The sequence below is a fragment of the Botryllus schlosseri genome, chromosome 15 (assembly GCF_051294905.1).
Source record: "Botryllus schlosseri isolate E-star chromosome 15, Bs_hap1, whole genome shotgun sequence".
Taxonomy (NCBI): Eukaryota; Metazoa; Chordata; class Ascidiacea; order Stolidobranchia; family Styelidae; genus Botryllus; species Botryllus schlosseri.
Genome location: NC_137250.1, coordinates 13,944,707 through 13,960,831, shown reverse-complemented (window position 1 = coordinate 13,960,831; position 16,125 = coordinate 13,944,707). Strand labels below are relative to the sequence as shown.

At 40.6% G+C, this 16,125-nt stretch overlaps 1 protein-coding gene across 1 annotated transcript in view; it reads left to right on the top strand.

Moving 5' to 3' along the window:
* The window catches only part of LOC145457748 (transmembrane protein 131-like), a 46,005-nt gene that overhangs the window by 13,140 nt on the left and 16,740 nt on the right, over nucleotides 1-16,125 (top strand). The window contains exons 8-26 of the mRNA XM_080336023.1: nucleotides 2,099-2,255; nucleotides 3,016-3,075; nucleotides 3,139-3,309; nucleotides 4,362-4,470; nucleotides 4,746-4,890; nucleotides 5,415-5,618; nucleotides 7,218-7,322; nucleotides 7,830-7,946; nucleotides 8,743-8,847; nucleotides 8,915-9,001; nucleotides 9,465-9,568; nucleotides 9,630-9,757; nucleotides 10,159-10,276; nucleotides 10,907-11,042; nucleotides 12,216-12,401; nucleotides 12,976-13,142; nucleotides 13,389-13,537; nucleotides 14,804-14,987; nucleotides 15,594-15,819. Coding sequence (XP_080192149.1) covers nucleotides 2,099-2,255; nucleotides 3,016-3,075; nucleotides 3,139-3,309; nucleotides 4,362-4,470; nucleotides 4,746-4,890; nucleotides 5,415-5,618; nucleotides 7,218-7,322; nucleotides 7,830-7,946; nucleotides 8,743-8,847; nucleotides 8,915-9,001; nucleotides 9,465-9,568; nucleotides 9,630-9,757; nucleotides 10,159-10,276; nucleotides 10,907-11,042; nucleotides 12,216-12,401; nucleotides 12,976-13,142; nucleotides 13,389-13,537; nucleotides 14,804-14,987; nucleotides 15,594-15,819 — 2,658 coding nt within the window. The remainder of the gene's footprint in view (nucleotides 1-2,098; nucleotides 2,256-3,015; nucleotides 3,076-3,138; nucleotides 3,310-4,361; nucleotides 4,471-4,745; nucleotides 4,891-5,414; nucleotides 5,619-7,217; nucleotides 7,323-7,829; nucleotides 7,947-8,742; nucleotides 8,848-8,914; nucleotides 9,002-9,464; nucleotides 9,569-9,629; nucleotides 9,758-10,158; nucleotides 10,277-10,906; nucleotides 11,043-12,215; nucleotides 12,402-12,975; nucleotides 13,143-13,388; nucleotides 13,538-14,803; nucleotides 14,988-15,593; nucleotides 15,820-16,125) is intronic.

The window sequence follows — 16,125 nt, the reverse complement described above, 5'->3', positions numbered from 1 at the left end:
TTTGATCAAGTAATATGCATCTTTGAGTTTAAAATTCTTCAAAACGTTTTATAAAAACGCTCGTAACGAAGCAAGCAAGTACAACACTATTGATTGTTCATATGTCACATCACTAATATTCGTGAAAATTTCATTGTACCAATATGCCTATTATACTGAAACACATGACAAGATTTGTACTAGATTTGAAAAAGATTACTCTCCCTCCCTGTGGATAATTGATTTTGTGATTTTCAATGCCGTGTTGAATGGACACTCTTGAAGAGGTGTCTTACACAGTGCTTGTATTATTCAATCTGCCCAAGGCAAGCTATGACTTTTTAACCTATGAATTGGTTTATCTGCGACAAGTTCTTGAAGCTGGAAGTTTACAATTAAATAAATGTCTGTCACAGAGAAAATGTTAACCTTGAATTATGGCGATGCTGCTTACCGTTGAATGTCTTTGAGGAACGTTCAATATATTGGAAATGACAGTATGGAGTTTCCGTGCTAATGCCAATGTTCTGTGCTGAAACTACGTTCGCCCAAGTCTTATTAGACCTAAGCGACCGAACTGACGTTCCCAACGGCTTTCCCAAAAATCTGATTGTTGAGTCAGTCCATTGTGTCTGAAATTACTTTCTGAGAAGGAAGTTTGGTTTTGTGAAAACCACACTGTAATTTACTCGTGCACCCGATCAACCGTTAACCATCTTCTATTGCCTAGGTGCTCTTTTTGTGCGCAGTCTCGTGTTTCCTTATAACTACAGCTGGTTCGATACAGAACCGGGCCATGTGTTTATACAGGCTGACAAAAGCAGTCATGACTATTTAACCATATAATATTGAGCCGGTATTCATGATCCCCATTGTGTAATTGTGAGATGATGTCATTATATGGAGAGATTTACTGGGATTATTAAATATACCTTTATATCATTTCTTATTATTCAACTGTATATTGAAGTTATGTACCTCCAAGAGTCTCTTCATTCCTTAGGACCTAGGCCTATACGATATCGATAAATGGTACCTTGTGTAGAAGTGATTGCAGCATGCTTATTATTTCCTAATTGAAGTAGTTCTGTAAATTCAATATCATCCTATTCGACAATCCGGATATTCAAAGTTGTGTCACTGTATCAGAACATCGGGATGTCCGTGGAAACCATATATTTTACAATGCTGCCCTTACACCTTCATATCTGTCATTCTATTGCCGACTACCACAGTTTCCAGTGCTCCCCAGGAGGTCTGCTATGTCTTCTCGTGAGATTAAGTTACAAACCTTTTTTGTGCTATCAATTGTCGATAGTGCAATGACTGATAGGTATTTGATATGCCTGCTGCTATTTGTCATTACTCCTGCCTGTCAATCGGAGATTAACTCATGAAAGGATTTAAACCATTCCTAGTACATTGCAATTCGATTCAGTTAACGTGTTACATTATTCACACACATTACAAACTTTCCTGGATTTAGCATTGACTCTCTCAGCAACCGAAAATACATTTCATCCTGCTGACATGTTTTATAAATAATGTATCTATCTGTATACAACCATACAATGTTATCATGATCATCCACAGTCATGGATATAAGAAACCTGTTGGCCTATTCGTAGCATAGTATATTATTCACAGGGAATCACTTTGTAGTTTGACTGTAGGAATGCATTTTTGGCTTCCTTGCAATTTTTATTGAGCAACGGCCATGATCAAGGTTTTGCTCTGGCATGTGTGACTCTTTTCATTGGAATATGGTGGACAAAGTCCTCAAAAAAATGTAGCCAGGCTAAATTATGTGTGCCAATTGAACAACTTTTATCAAATATGTCGTTAAATCACATTAGGTTACCGCCATAGCGGTAATTGTCTCTCCCTGTGACGATATCATAAGGGCTGTTACAAATCTGCATTCCATACTGAACCATGCCAGGCAAATCCTGTTTCCGTTAATTACCAGTCACTACTATCAAAACAGCTAAAACATTGAGAGACAGAGGGAGGTGTATAGTCGCAATTGGGGTGATGCATTAAGGAATAAGAATGATATAGTATGTGAGATTTGGGGTACACGAGTTTCCTTAACGTCATTGCATCGTTCTGTCCGCAGGCCATACCTCCGTATGAAACAAGAGAAGTAATACGCGCGAGATTTATGGGTCAGGTGGAGGCAAACCACACAGCTTTCATCAGGATAAAAACAGAGCAGAATGAGGAGTCTGGGCCTGATTTTCATATTCTGCCTGTGGAGGTGGAGGTGTCTTCAGGTACGTTGATGATTGATTGAAAATATATCATCGACAAAGTTGGAAGAGGTAGTTTTATGTAGCATTTCATATCATGGTTAGTCCTGGATTCGTTACCGAACTGGTTTTCGGAGATGTAATTGCAATATCGCAATCTACTGAATGTGAAACAGCAATTATCCATAAATGGTTAATGGAATCACGGTCTTTTATGGCTTGGGGGATGCTTGTGGTGAAATTAGTGCCTGATTTCAGTGTTGTTGAATAAACGTATACCGGTAAATGTGAATGGTGTCCACGGAACATATTGTAGATAGCCCACAAATGAATGCTTCTCCAAACGGAATGAATCATGTTGTGATATCGATATATCGGTGGCCATATAATGTAATGTTTTTATTGCAAGCGTCAAAACTTCTGTAGCATCTAACGGTAAACTTTACTGCCTTGAAGGCCATCTTCTATTTGAATTTGGTTGCACAAAAACAACAAGTGGATCAGGAAATTTCTTTTCACAGTTTGTAATTAATGTCCCAACTCTACCTGTGATGATTATATTTGCGCTTTGAAAAGAATGATTTACGGCCATTCATTTGGTCATTGCATTGGAGTCAATGTATTGCGTCTACCGCAGTTATATTAACAAATCGACTGAAATACCAATCTTACGCCGGCTGTGGCTCGCACACCTCACGGTTTATCAAGCCTTTGTTTTCTGGCTGTGGTATTTTTGGTACTTGACCTGTAGTAGTTTGAGTAACTCTTCACTGTATTTTTACAGATCCCGGTTTATATTCCGCACTTGAACTTTTAGACTTTGGGTTGTTGCGTACTCGCTACGGTAAGTTCCTCTTGTAGACACGCTAGCCACGCGCAACAATGATTGATTGCCATCTCATCACAGACGAACCAAAATCGTTACCACTTTTTCTACTGAATTCCGGGGACCGCGAGGTCCAGATAAGCAGCGTCAGCTTAGCGTCTCCAAATCCGGCTGTTAAGATTTCATTCAACCGAGTCAAATTGAAGCATTCGCAAACCATGTTCACGCTTGTCGCGAATGTGACGTTTTCCGGTGGGATATATTTTGTTACTAGACGATGTGTATCTAGGCTACAGTTGTCGCTGTATGTATGGACGGCTACCTGTGTCACCGGCTGTGCAATATTAATCCATTTTGACTTCATTATTGGAGTCGAACTTCACCCTTCATCCTGATTTAATATTTCTGCCGTTTTCTGTCGTTCTGTATTCAAGGACAGTAGACAAACTAGTTCGATTTTTTACTATAAATTAGTGTTAATTGTGAATATGCAATGCAAATTTATGTGAACTGCATTTTTCCAAATGTTATGACCTGTTCTCAAAGCACTCGCAGCTTTATATCTAACGTATCTGAATTTTGTGTTATTGCAAATGACATTTTCGAGATCAGTCATTTTATTTTGAAGTCTGTCAATTAGGAAGCATCTATTTAAATGCTCCATTTAGAATGAATGACTGTCATTACGGGTTTTACATTGCAATTGGATGATATGTGTATTTGAGTAGTAAAAACAAGTGCCATTACTCTTATTTGAGCGACCTATCTTGATTGTTGACCATAAATTGTTGTAATTTCAAATCTGAACGATACGCTTGTAGGTAGGCTACTGTGTAGGATTGACGGCTTCAAAATACCGACATGGAATCGGTTTATGATTGATTCAGATGTATCTTTTCCGTTGCGTTACAGAATAAATTCTTTTGGATAGAACGTATTTTTTATTGATCATTTCATCAGCTGCTGCCTGTTTTTTGCATCTCCTGTGGCATTGGTGGCTGAGATTATTTGCATACTGGAAGATACGATTCATTATAATATAGCCTACTATATCTGCAGTAAATGCTTCCATTGTGCATACTGCATGCTCTCTCAATTCATATGAATTCAATTGGACGTCACACATTGTTCGTTCCTGTACTGTTCTTTGCATATTTTTGTATTTATTAGTTTTTCTACAAATTTTACAGTCATTTTCTGGTCTCTATGTGAATTACTTTTACATCAATTCACAGTGTTCCCTTTTTGGTTTCGCGTTTTGTGTGCGATTTGAAAATTAAGTACAATTCTTTTCTGTGCTTCAGCGTACTTGGCGAATTCTGAAGAGGATCAAAAAGGTTTAATTATTGTGAAATCGAAAGATAAAGGCTATAAGAGTCTGGAAATTCCATATTTCGTTAATTTATTAGAGGGGTGAGTGTTTTACGATTGCCGTAGGTGAGGATTTGCCGACATGATCTAACGAGATTAATGGTGTTATCGGATCGGAGTTGTAGTAATCATTTCCTGATTATTGAACTTGTATATACGTCCACCCATGTCGACCAATTGGAACTTTCTATTCCACATAACCACACATATACATTTAAGACCTCTTCGATCACATGCTGCGAGATGTTTTATCTTTAATGTCAACAACAATTTTATTGCTCCGCACCCTTATTCAGACTCTTTTTTTTCTTTGCCAGGACGTTGGGTTACGATCAACAAGGTGTTCTTTTCCATTTCGAAACTACAAAGACGAAGAAAGAAGTCAACCTTTCAAATTTTTTCAAATTTCCCGTAGTGCTTCAAAGCTTAACATTACCTCCGGAGGCTAGCAAAATTTTCAAGGTCAGCGATTGTCCAACGTCGCCCCGGTTTCTGTTGTAGCGAATATTTCGTATGGAATCTTGTGAATTAGGATTTTATTTTATTTTATGCCATTCCATTCATCAAATGTCTCTTAAATTATATGTTTAGTTTGATATGCAATTTCCCTATGTGCAGCTCCATTTGTTCAAACTGGAACCTATTTAGTTTCGCTTGTGGTTTGTTTCAGTCGGGCGCTACTGGTGCTACGCTGTTGCAATCCATCTGTCGTCTGCAAGTATCAGTTTCCCTTTCTATCGGTCCCTTATTGATACAAATGGGAGGGATTAAGATCATTCCCGGAATAAAAAGTGACTATGAGACATCTGGAATTGCCGGCTGGTACCTCAGGCGTCAGCAGAATCTAAGTGTGCTGCAGATATCTTCCCAGAATGACGTCCATACTTATTTAGTCTGACGCTGTCTGCGGATTGGTATTTTTCCTTCCGCCGTTGCGATACCGATTTCTTCTATAGCACGCTTAATTGTTACCTCGCTGTGCGCAGGTTCTTGATTTTTCACCGCCTGTAACATTACCCCTGTCGATGCAAACGGCGCCTTTTTCCATCGAGTATAACCCCGGGAAGCTATTGTCGAAGATAGCCGAGGATATTACCGACGAAGAGCCGGGATCTGTGTACCATCTATCCTTGCACACCAATGCTTCAAGATTCCAGTTGCCTTTGTACATATTTTCAGGAAGAATTTCGGTGAGTGGTCTTGGATAGAAACGTAGAAGCTTTGGGGGTTCAGAACTTCAATATAATAACTGAGTAGTATGATCATATTGAAATAAACCCGAATATTTTCAGCCGACATTCGTCAGGGGTGATCGTCACTCGTCAGCAACTGGTATAGAATTGAATAGAACTGTATAGGAACAAACTATTGTTGATATACAATGATTTTTTTCAATTCTCCGCTAGTTGTTTGAACCTCACCAGTGTCGGCCGAAAATATTCGGGCTTATTTCAGTATGAATATATTATTCAATTGTAAAATGTAGAAACAAACTGAGAATGATCTCGATTGTCGCCAGTTTAATTATTCATCTTCCCGATGTAATATTTAATTTACAAATCTGATTCTATTCGCCCGCACCTTGTCTGAGGGAAATGTGTTCTCTGATTCTATCGGCGGTGCAAATGAAACGGAATGCCTGATATCACAGTGTGTGAAACCGGGAGAATTTATGCGAAGTGCGTCACATTGTTTAAAGCACCGGAATACTGCAGACATCCACGAAGCGGTACGCGTTGAGGAAATTTGTGGATTCAGCTCAATACCGGGACGTTATAGAACTCCCCTAACGTTTTGCTACTGAGCAAAAATTGCTGGTAGTTGCGTGCCTGTGCTAGATTTCCAACTTTGAAATGCTCTGGTGTTGTCGCGGAAAACCGATTGAAGTAATCGACGGACTGTTCCCGATTCAGGAAATTTGTCTTGACCGTGGCTGTGCGTGTTTGACTCACCTTCCGCCGATTTAGTAACTGCGCAGCACTGCGTTTGGTCTCGATCGGCTTTAAATAGATGGATGGTTGCTAACAGGCAATTTTGCCGTTTCTACGAGTTTCCGAGTATAATACAACAAGGTCATCGACGTTATCGCGTATGGGATCGAAACACGTTGAGATCGCGTGACACACAGCACCGATGCGACTCTCCGTGAATATCTGTTGGTATACGACGGTTGCAAACGCTGAAACTGCCGGCTAAAGGAAGCGTCTCGAACGCGGCACTTCCCGTACGCAGCATTGTCATTGTGCTTTCGACTTGCTCGTTTTTGGTTTTGGATATAGCACTCTCAGTACGAGCTTATAGCTTCCGAGCAGTATCGAATGAGATACATGTATACTGGTGATAAGCGTGACAATGTGTCTTCGAAAACAATGCACACAACCCTAACGATTTGGTTGTTAGTATTTACCGAGTAAATCACCATTCAATCCCGGTAACTGCAGCATCATGACTTCATCTTTAATCACGAGAACACTTCATTTTCTTTATAAGATGTTACAGTGTGGAAATTTCAGCTCTCTAGCATGTTAGTAATACCGTACACAATTGAGTATGTTTTATCTTTCAATCTTAGATTAGATCGGTCTATAAAGCACACTTTTTGACCAGGTAATATGTACGCCGGTATTTTTCCTGAAAAGTAGCTACGGTACCTAAGCAACTTTTCAATTTCATATATTTTATCCACACATAAAAGAGTAGAGTTGTTCGTCTTTTCACGCTCCTGCGGTTTCCATAGCGCAGCGATGTCGCTGTCATGCGTTCCATTAAACGCCTCGATTACTTTGCAGTATAAGGTTTTACGGGAAGATAAACGGAAGATTGACTTTGGAATTATGGGTACCAACGACAGGCGGAAAGTCCTATTTGCATTGTACAATCATAATCCTACGAAAGTGAGTAATTCGATCTGTTTTCCATAAGAGTGCACCTCTGTTGCGATGCTCATAATTATACCATTTGCGCTTTGTGTTTTGGGGTATCAAATTCATTTGCTGTGGTTGTTGAATTTCACAATGAGGTAATGGATGGCTGTTAGTGACGGATTGCTTCTGCAGCAGACTCTACTACTGCTAACATTACTCAACTGAGCATGTTAGTTGAATATCCACCGATTGACATGGCTTCCGATTTTGGCACATCCAAGCTTCAAGTTTTGAACTTTTTTGCAAACTTGTACGCTCGGGCCAGAATGGGTATGGATATTTTTAGTTACTAGTTGTAGTCAAAATAACTCATTTAGACGTTCACGAGTTTCTGTTTGAAGCAGAAACAAACCAGTCTTTGTATCAGCACCTAATTATATATGTAATGGTACATGTAATTATCACCACATGTTTGAGATTCCCACTGTCTTCTGTGGTCGGTATGCTTGTATGTAAACTATATTTATTTTGCTTCAGATATTGCTTGAAAAAATCAACAGCACGTTGAAAAATCTCGAAATACGTATCGTTTCGCTTACCGAGGAAGAATCCGGCAAGAATCGAACTTACGCAGAAGATTTTCGATTGCAAAACGTAAATATACCCGTCCCGGCTTGAGATGTGTTTCATTTGTAAAAAATTGCTCCGTTACCACATTAACGATTCATGCGTAATTGTATTGATCTCCCGCAAAATACGTCCTAACTATCATGTTGTATTAGCTCACGCCCGTTATGATGCCGGCTTGATTTATTGCGGGCGTGCGCTATTGTTAATGATTGGTGTGTGTCTGGGATTTTCTTCTCATTGAATAATACCTGTATGTTTGCTTTCAAATATGTATCGCGTTATTTGATTTGCCTACGACCGTTAGTTATGAAGTACAACCACCTGTCAAGGTGTAAATTTATCCCAAATCCTGCTATGCAATGAATATAATTCAAGTGTAGTTACGCATATGTGAGTTCCCTTTGGATATTTTACTAATTCCATGCTAAAAATCTGTTGTTGGAGTCTGGTATTGATGATAAGAAAATTATTCTTGGTGTCGGCTCTCTCCAGTCAGTTTAATTCGCTGTCAATATTAATTTAAAATATTAGCAAATACAGTAACAGTTCCCAAATGGAATGAAATTATGCATGGCCTAATGGTAGGGAATTTAGATGTCATGGTTTCTGGCATCTGTGCGGTTAAGTCTGACACTAAACCGCTATGTGTACAACACCGGTTCTTGAATTGCTGTATGTATGACTTGGTGAGTTTCATTTATGAATGGCATTGTCACCAGCCAATTGATAATTTGAGGGTGCTAGCCTGGTTTTCGGGATCTGTCATTCAACGCCATTTGACTTTAGTAATTTGTGGCATGACCGTGTATTGATATTACAGTTTTGGTTGCCGACGAATTCTTGTTCCGTTTTTGAAGTCACCATCACCGCCACCGATGCGGAAGAGGAAATTACGGATTCCATAAAAATTGTCACAAAGTATCAAGTAAGCACGCTTTTCTATTTTGGACTAGATCGTTTTCATGGATGATTCTGAATTTTTTATTTTTCAGGAAATTACTATTCCCGTGTTTTCTAAAATCGTCATCGGGAGTCTCACTGTGAAGCCGGAAAAGATCAAATTTTCAAAGTCTTTTCCGGTATTTTTGCGTGTTTTATGTCTGTTCTGTGAAGCAATAATAGATAACAGTCGGTGAACCAAAACCGCGGCAACAGCCATCAGGAATAGAACACGAGACGTCTGTGGTTTGTAAGACCTGATATGCACCCATTGAGCTACATTAGCGGACGGGCTTGTAAATCCTCACTATCTTTTCTTTTTGAAGCGGCAATCTGTCGTTGTTTATAAATGAGGTTTAAGCAGGGGTACAATTGCGTATTGACTTGTTTTCTGTAATTTTTGTAGAAGCAACATGTCTTGGGCAATTTTGCTATAGCAGCTGTCGATAGCAGCGTTATTCTGCTATTATCCTTACTGCTCTTGGTAGAGATATAATTTTTCGGTCGAAAATTTCAATTTATGATGCTACGAGATCTTGAATAACTTAGCGTTCTGGCCTTGGTTATTTATATCTAGTATTGAAATTTCAATCTTTCTTTCAGGGACGTATCGTTCATCAAACGTTAACCGTAGTAAACACATTTGCACAATCTACCAAGATCGACTATGTACATGCCGAACAAGTCGATTCCAGGTTTCATTACAAGTACGACACGCGACTTTTGTTTCTCGAACATGTTCGATTTACCGCCTTTTTTTTCGGGTAGGAAATTGAAAAATCACGGCATGAAGCTGGAGCCCAACAAACCGGCCAAAATCGGGAAGGTGTATTTTGACGCCAGGCAAGGCTGCAAACCGGACCGATGCTATACTGGCTTGCCCACTTCAACCAAAGGTAGGAATGGTGTTCTCTATGTTGTTTTTGCTGAACGGTGAACATTTAAATGCAAGCAATTTAGATTTTATAGCACGAAATACATACTACTGGTATCAGACAGTAGTTTAAATTAACCTTCTGTGTGCTCAATTAGCATCTGTCTGCTTGTACCACTGTTTTTAGACCGCTTCCATTTTGTCTTTAGCTCTTTTTGAGGACAAGCAGTTTACTTTTAACATTTCATAATAGTAGTTTTGGACTAAATATCGTCTACCGGGTGGAACCAGCATATCTACTGGACATAGCCCGTCTTATCACAGGAATGTAATCTGCTTTACTTGCGAAGATCCGTTTTGCAATTTTGAAAAGTGTCACTAGCAAAGCCTGTGACACCTCTAATCGTTATTTCATGACTTCAGACGGCAATCAGTGGTTGACGTCTTTGGCGTTGAGTCCGGAATCGGTTAAAGTGGATGCGGACCGGTACAAGAGTCACAGGGACATGTGGCACAACGTGCAAAGTCAAGGACTCACAGGGTAAACAGAATCTACCTTGCACAATACAAGTCTTTTTTTTACTTACGGACGTAACTCCTATTCTGGATGAATAACTGTCTGTCCCATACGTCAAGGTCAACAGGGTTAGGCAAACCAAGTTGTGGCCATGACATAGCGCTCCGTGATTTTACGAGGGGTTGGTCTCTACACAAAATATTATCTCCGTGAACCACGTAGCACTGCTACATATTTCGGATGCTATATGACGAAGCCAATTGAAGTTTCGAGGCTTTGATGGCGGGAAAAATGTCGAAACAATAACTGCCACCTATAAAATAGTTCTTTTCCAAATGGGCCTGTAATTCTGATACTCTAAATTTTGCAGTCCAAAATATCGACTTATTTTTCCTCGACTTGAATCATAACAATTAATGCTCAACTTGCATTCGAGTATGCAAACTGTTGTGCCCAACCTTACAGGCCTGCGTTACATGCCTTGACAATGGTATTATTTTTGTGAGATTTTCCTTAGTAAATATCATCCCGTGTTCGGATTGGTGACATGCAGGATTATATAGATTCATGAATATTGCTGGAGCACTTGCACCGAAAATTGCTATTTCGTTCCGTCTCGATTTTGAGGCTTATGTGTGCTTCCATCTTTTTCAGAGCGAATACGACGCTCGTGCTGAGTGCCGATGTACTCACGAACGTACGAGTACCCGTGCAAGCTACGCTCTACTGGCCTACTCTGCTCCGTGACGAGGAGCTGCATTTTCCTTTGACGCACATCGGCCGTAAATCTGTGAGTGGACCGCGTTGTTCAGAAATGAGTTCATAATTAGTATACACTGTCTGTTGTTGCTGACGAAGGACAGTTGGCATGGACTGCCTGGTCACGATTAGTCGTGATTTTTTGCAGGGTTCTAACCCAAGTCACAAGTAAAGCCCACTTTTATAGTTTTGACTCGAGTCAAGTCGAGTCATTTTCAATTCACCACTGAGTCAAGTTCAAGTCAGTAAGTAGAGGGTCGAGTTCGAGTCATAGTGTTATGAATCGAGTCCGAGTCCAAGTCATTGTGTTCAATATCTAGCTTTGAGTTCAATCCGGTTCAACCCACTTTTTTCAACTCTGCTCAAGTGATATAGAATGGCTCGCATTCATAATATCGTAATTTTCCTCAGTCCTAACAGTTTCTGGCCCTATTTTCCAAGTATCAGGACTGATAGACGAAATATCAATAACATGGTGACTTTACTATTCTTCGAAGTTACAATGAAATGCAGAGATATCTCTGATGAAATGTCTGTATTGGCCATCCTAGTCTCGAGTCAATTCAAAATTCAAATCGAGTCGAGTCATGTTACGCCATTTGATAAAAGGACTTGAATCAAGTGACTTGTGCCTTGAGTCATTGCAACCCTGATTTTTTGTTCGTTTACCATCGTTTTGCGGATATGTGAAGATTTTCGAAGCACTTTCCCACTTTTTGCCTTGTCTACGAACGTGCGATAGCTAAGGCCGCCCGCAAGCAGTTTCACTCAAGTAGAAGTAGGACATGGCAGGTAAGATTGAAATTAGCCTATGTGAAGTTGCAGAAGTGGGAGGGTGATAGTTGGACCATGTCATTGGCAAGAGGGGGTCAGTAATGAAGTGCTTTTACTTCTTCAAAGTACCCAAGTAGTTTTTTCTAGTTACTTGCCCTACTTACTCAATTGCTTATGTTTTTATACTACTTCCAATTGTACTTAACGGTTTTCAGTTATTTATGCAAATCTAGGCCTACAATACTTGTGTATGTGATGCTGAATTATGTCAGTTTGATTTATCTAAAACGTTATTTTGCACTGTTCATGCGATTTCTTCTGCTTCAAATATTATCATTAAACCATATGGGGACTGCCCTGTGTTTTGGGAATGTGTTACTTGTAACGTAACTGTATCGCAGCTTCAAACTCGACCGAATTCGCTTTTCAGGCGGTGACGTTGAAGCTTGTCAACCCGGCGGACTGCCCCGTCATCGTGCAGGTCCTGCCGCTCTCCTTATATCCACAGCCAGAGGCCATGATGGACACGCTAGGCTGGGAAGAGAGACTGCGCAACGAGTCGTTCGTTTTGGATAACAGCAGCGTTTTTCAGCTGCAGGATCCAAGACAGGATTCGGTGAGTTGGCTGTGCCCGCAAAATAAATTCATAGGCCTGCTAATCGTCACGCTGCTGATAAAAGAGGTATCGATATGCGATTGATCTCGTGTAAGCCTTATTTTAAAATCATGTCCGAGGGATTTACTGAAAGGCAGGTCACTATCATACCGCTATAACGGAATCAATACATTACGCATTCTCCTTTTTTGACCGGTTTGCCAGCGAATGAATGCTCGAGATCGTATAATTGTGTCCATTTTTTTTAACTGTGTCCGTACCAGATACTGTCTTCTTGAATTGTTTACGTGCATTCATTGTAAGCTGGTGAGGGAACATTGTCGACTAGAAATACTATTAGGCGCACTCCTAGTTTCAGGGTCATCCTGTGTGCCAAAACTATTGTGAATTCTCATCGATAAAACATTTTGCAATCCTCAGCCCCCTCACCCTCCTGTTTCATCACCTGATTAAGGCTGAATTGGTCTTGCCTCATGAAAACCTATGTGAGATTTGCCAAAATGACTTCATGTCGAGATCACTAGATGGTAAATTAGCGAGACAGGTTTGTTCTGAAAAACGCATCTTGTTTCAGGCAAAAAATTCAGCATCCGCCCACATGGTCTGGCTGACCTACAGCCTCAACGGGAAGCTAAACCATTCGGCCATTAACTTGTTCATGGAGCCCGGCGATAAAATCGACCTGCAAGTCGAATTTACACCATACGACGACAGACCAAAGTCCACTGTAGTATTATTAAGGTGAGTGTTGACCGTTGTTTGATTTGTAATCCAAAATATGACAATTGTATAACTAATACTATCCGATCCGTCTTAGTAAGCCCTGGTAAAAGTGGTGTCTCATGTTTGGAAATTGGAAGAAATCTCTGATTAGGAGTTAAGATCCCAATCATAATAGTTTATTTTTTTATTTTTGTGTCGTTGTAACAGCGACGTTGTATTTGCACCGATATATATAAAATATACCTCATTTTTATATCATTGCAGAAATAACCTGACAATAATCGACGCGATTCCATTGTACGGACGAGGTGCCTACGAACACATAACACTTGGCGGAAAAGCGCCTAACGGTAAAAACAGCGTCCTGCGATTCAAGTTGACAAGGGAACTTTTGAAGGATTGCATCACCACGAGTATGTACAAATGGATTTTTCCTTTGTATCTGCGTTGTTAGTAGTCCATCTGTATTTCATGTGAATAAATTGTTCCTGTTTCGTAGATTGTGGCATTGTGACAGGACGGTGCTGAGTGTGTGTATCGTGATTCTGGCGATGTATATCTTCTCTCGCATTCCAATTTTGTCTTTTCCGAATGGAATACATTGTCACTAAACGTAGACGCAGACTGTTACTCTTATATTTGATCAGTATTCCTGGTCTCTGTAGCTGACATGTCATTTTTTTGCGTAGTTGAGGGCGGACTTCTGGATCTGAATGCCGTTTGTGATAAAAACTGATTAAACTGATCTCTGAACTAGCCATACTATTGCATGCCAAGTCCGTTGGTCTATAGCATGGGGGGGGGGGGAGGGGGGGCAACCTGCGGCCGTAGAAGGAAATTTGTGCGGCCGTGAACACGTAATTCAATTAGTATGTGTTGGCGGCCGTCGACATGCAATTTGAGGTTACGAATTGACTCCTGATTTCATGAGAGATTTTAATTATTCTTGTAATTTTCTACACGCTGCGCGCGATTCAATGCGACTTCATTTTTCGATTGTAATATAGTAGGGCGTAGGGCCCTTTGAAATTAGAGCCCCACATTACAGATTTCAACAGCAAAGTAAAATGATACGCCCTACATAGAAGTACCAGCTCGGACCCGTGTACTCCTTGCTATACTGACAATCCTGATGGGAGGTCAAGAAATAACAGCATGGAGCAAAGTGACCAATAACAATTGCCCAACCCGAAGATGTATCATCATTTATAACCTGCCTTGAATTTTCGAAAACACCCCCTACATCAACTCTACCGGTGAATCTGATCACATCTGTGGGCTGAGAAGGGATGGATGTTTGATAGTAATATGTAAAACTACTTATATTAATGTCCCATTAATGACCAGTGAATTTTGGTGCGTATAGCAAGCCTATATGATTAAAGAGACAGTCTAACATGGGCATTTGGCGTCCAGCTAGTTCATTACGACTAGGCCCTGGAATGCGGCCGTAGGCTACATGAGTAGTCGAAATGTGGCCGTGAATGGCAAAAAGGTTGGCCACCCCTGGTCTATAGAATGGAATGTTGACTCAATCTTTCTGGACCATGTTATAAAACTGGGGAGCATGTTCAAACTCATTCGTTTCCCAGGCAGTTGAAGATAGTCTTTGAAAACTCCCTGTAAACAATCGCGTATTGGGCGTGTTCGAACGGTATCTGCCATCTTTCGAATTTCAGGGAAAAAGCTCAGTCCGAGCTTTACTGTGCGGAAATGGTTCTATGCCAACAACACCGGGGTCCTGCCCATTCACATCACGAGCATGACGGTCAGCGGGTCGCCTTGCGAAGGATACGGCTTTCGGGTGTTGGATTGCGATCAATTCATTTTGCTGCCGAATTCCAGCAAAAAAATCGAAATCGCGTAAGTGTTCGAAACGAGGCGCACTTCAACCTTTTTTGGAATGGGACACCCTTTAAAGGTGCAGCTCTGACTGATGCACCCATGTCAGGTCAAGCTACATAAATTGCATGTGTCGACTGAAAATGGTTCATAGTTTCATTTGTCTGTCATATTGTAAGATATCGGTGTTCATGCTGCTTGATATATGTCTACCGAATAAAAAAGTAAAGAAAAAAGATCGTCACTTTTGTCCGACAGCGAAATATTGGTTCGTTATAGATACTGATTACTGATATTAGGCCGACAAAATCGCTGCACCCACAGGGTATAACCCAATGATGTCAAATGTAATGTCACTTATTTTCCCATGTGCATTGTTTTGTACTTCGTTGCCAATCACCGTTGTGAAGGAGACGCATTGCAATTGGAAATTCACATACAAAAACGCAGCAGACTCACCAATTTGTTTCGTTTGTGATTTTACAAGTTGAAACATGTACGCCCACTATGTGTTGTAAGTTAAAGTATGGGATCGAAACACTCGAATATTTGACAAAAAGAACGCAGCAGCAGCCCTTGTGGCTTATTTGATTTCCTAGTGACAATGCTCCTTGGCGATTCGAACAGGTATACTCCCGACTTCACGAGTCACATGGTACTGCACAAGCTGCGCCTGGTGACGTCGCAAGCCAACGAGATGGTGTTCACGCTCAACGTCACCCTACCCCCGTACATGCTACCACTGTGCCAAGAGACGGTGCCGCGCCCGTCGTGGGAACCGACACTTTACTATTTCGTTGTATCCATCATCGTTATTCTTTCGGTCGGAGTGTTACTGATGGGATGGGTCGAGGTTGGTAACATTTTCTTGGTTTAAAAGATATCTATTTGGCGTGCCCCGAGTAGCTGTATGTATTTTTCTGAGATTCTGACACCAAACCAAGGTACAGAGCTATGATCTCGTCTCTATTCAGGAATATACTCGAGTCATGTTTTTAACGACTTGACTTTACTCTACGTGTGGGAAATATGGAAGGACCAACGACTAGAATCCAATTTGTTCATTTTCAAGTCATCGAATACGCAACTCAAACACTCGGAGAGTGTTCACGTCATCAATACTTGACATATATTTACTGGATTCTATAATCTTTTTATG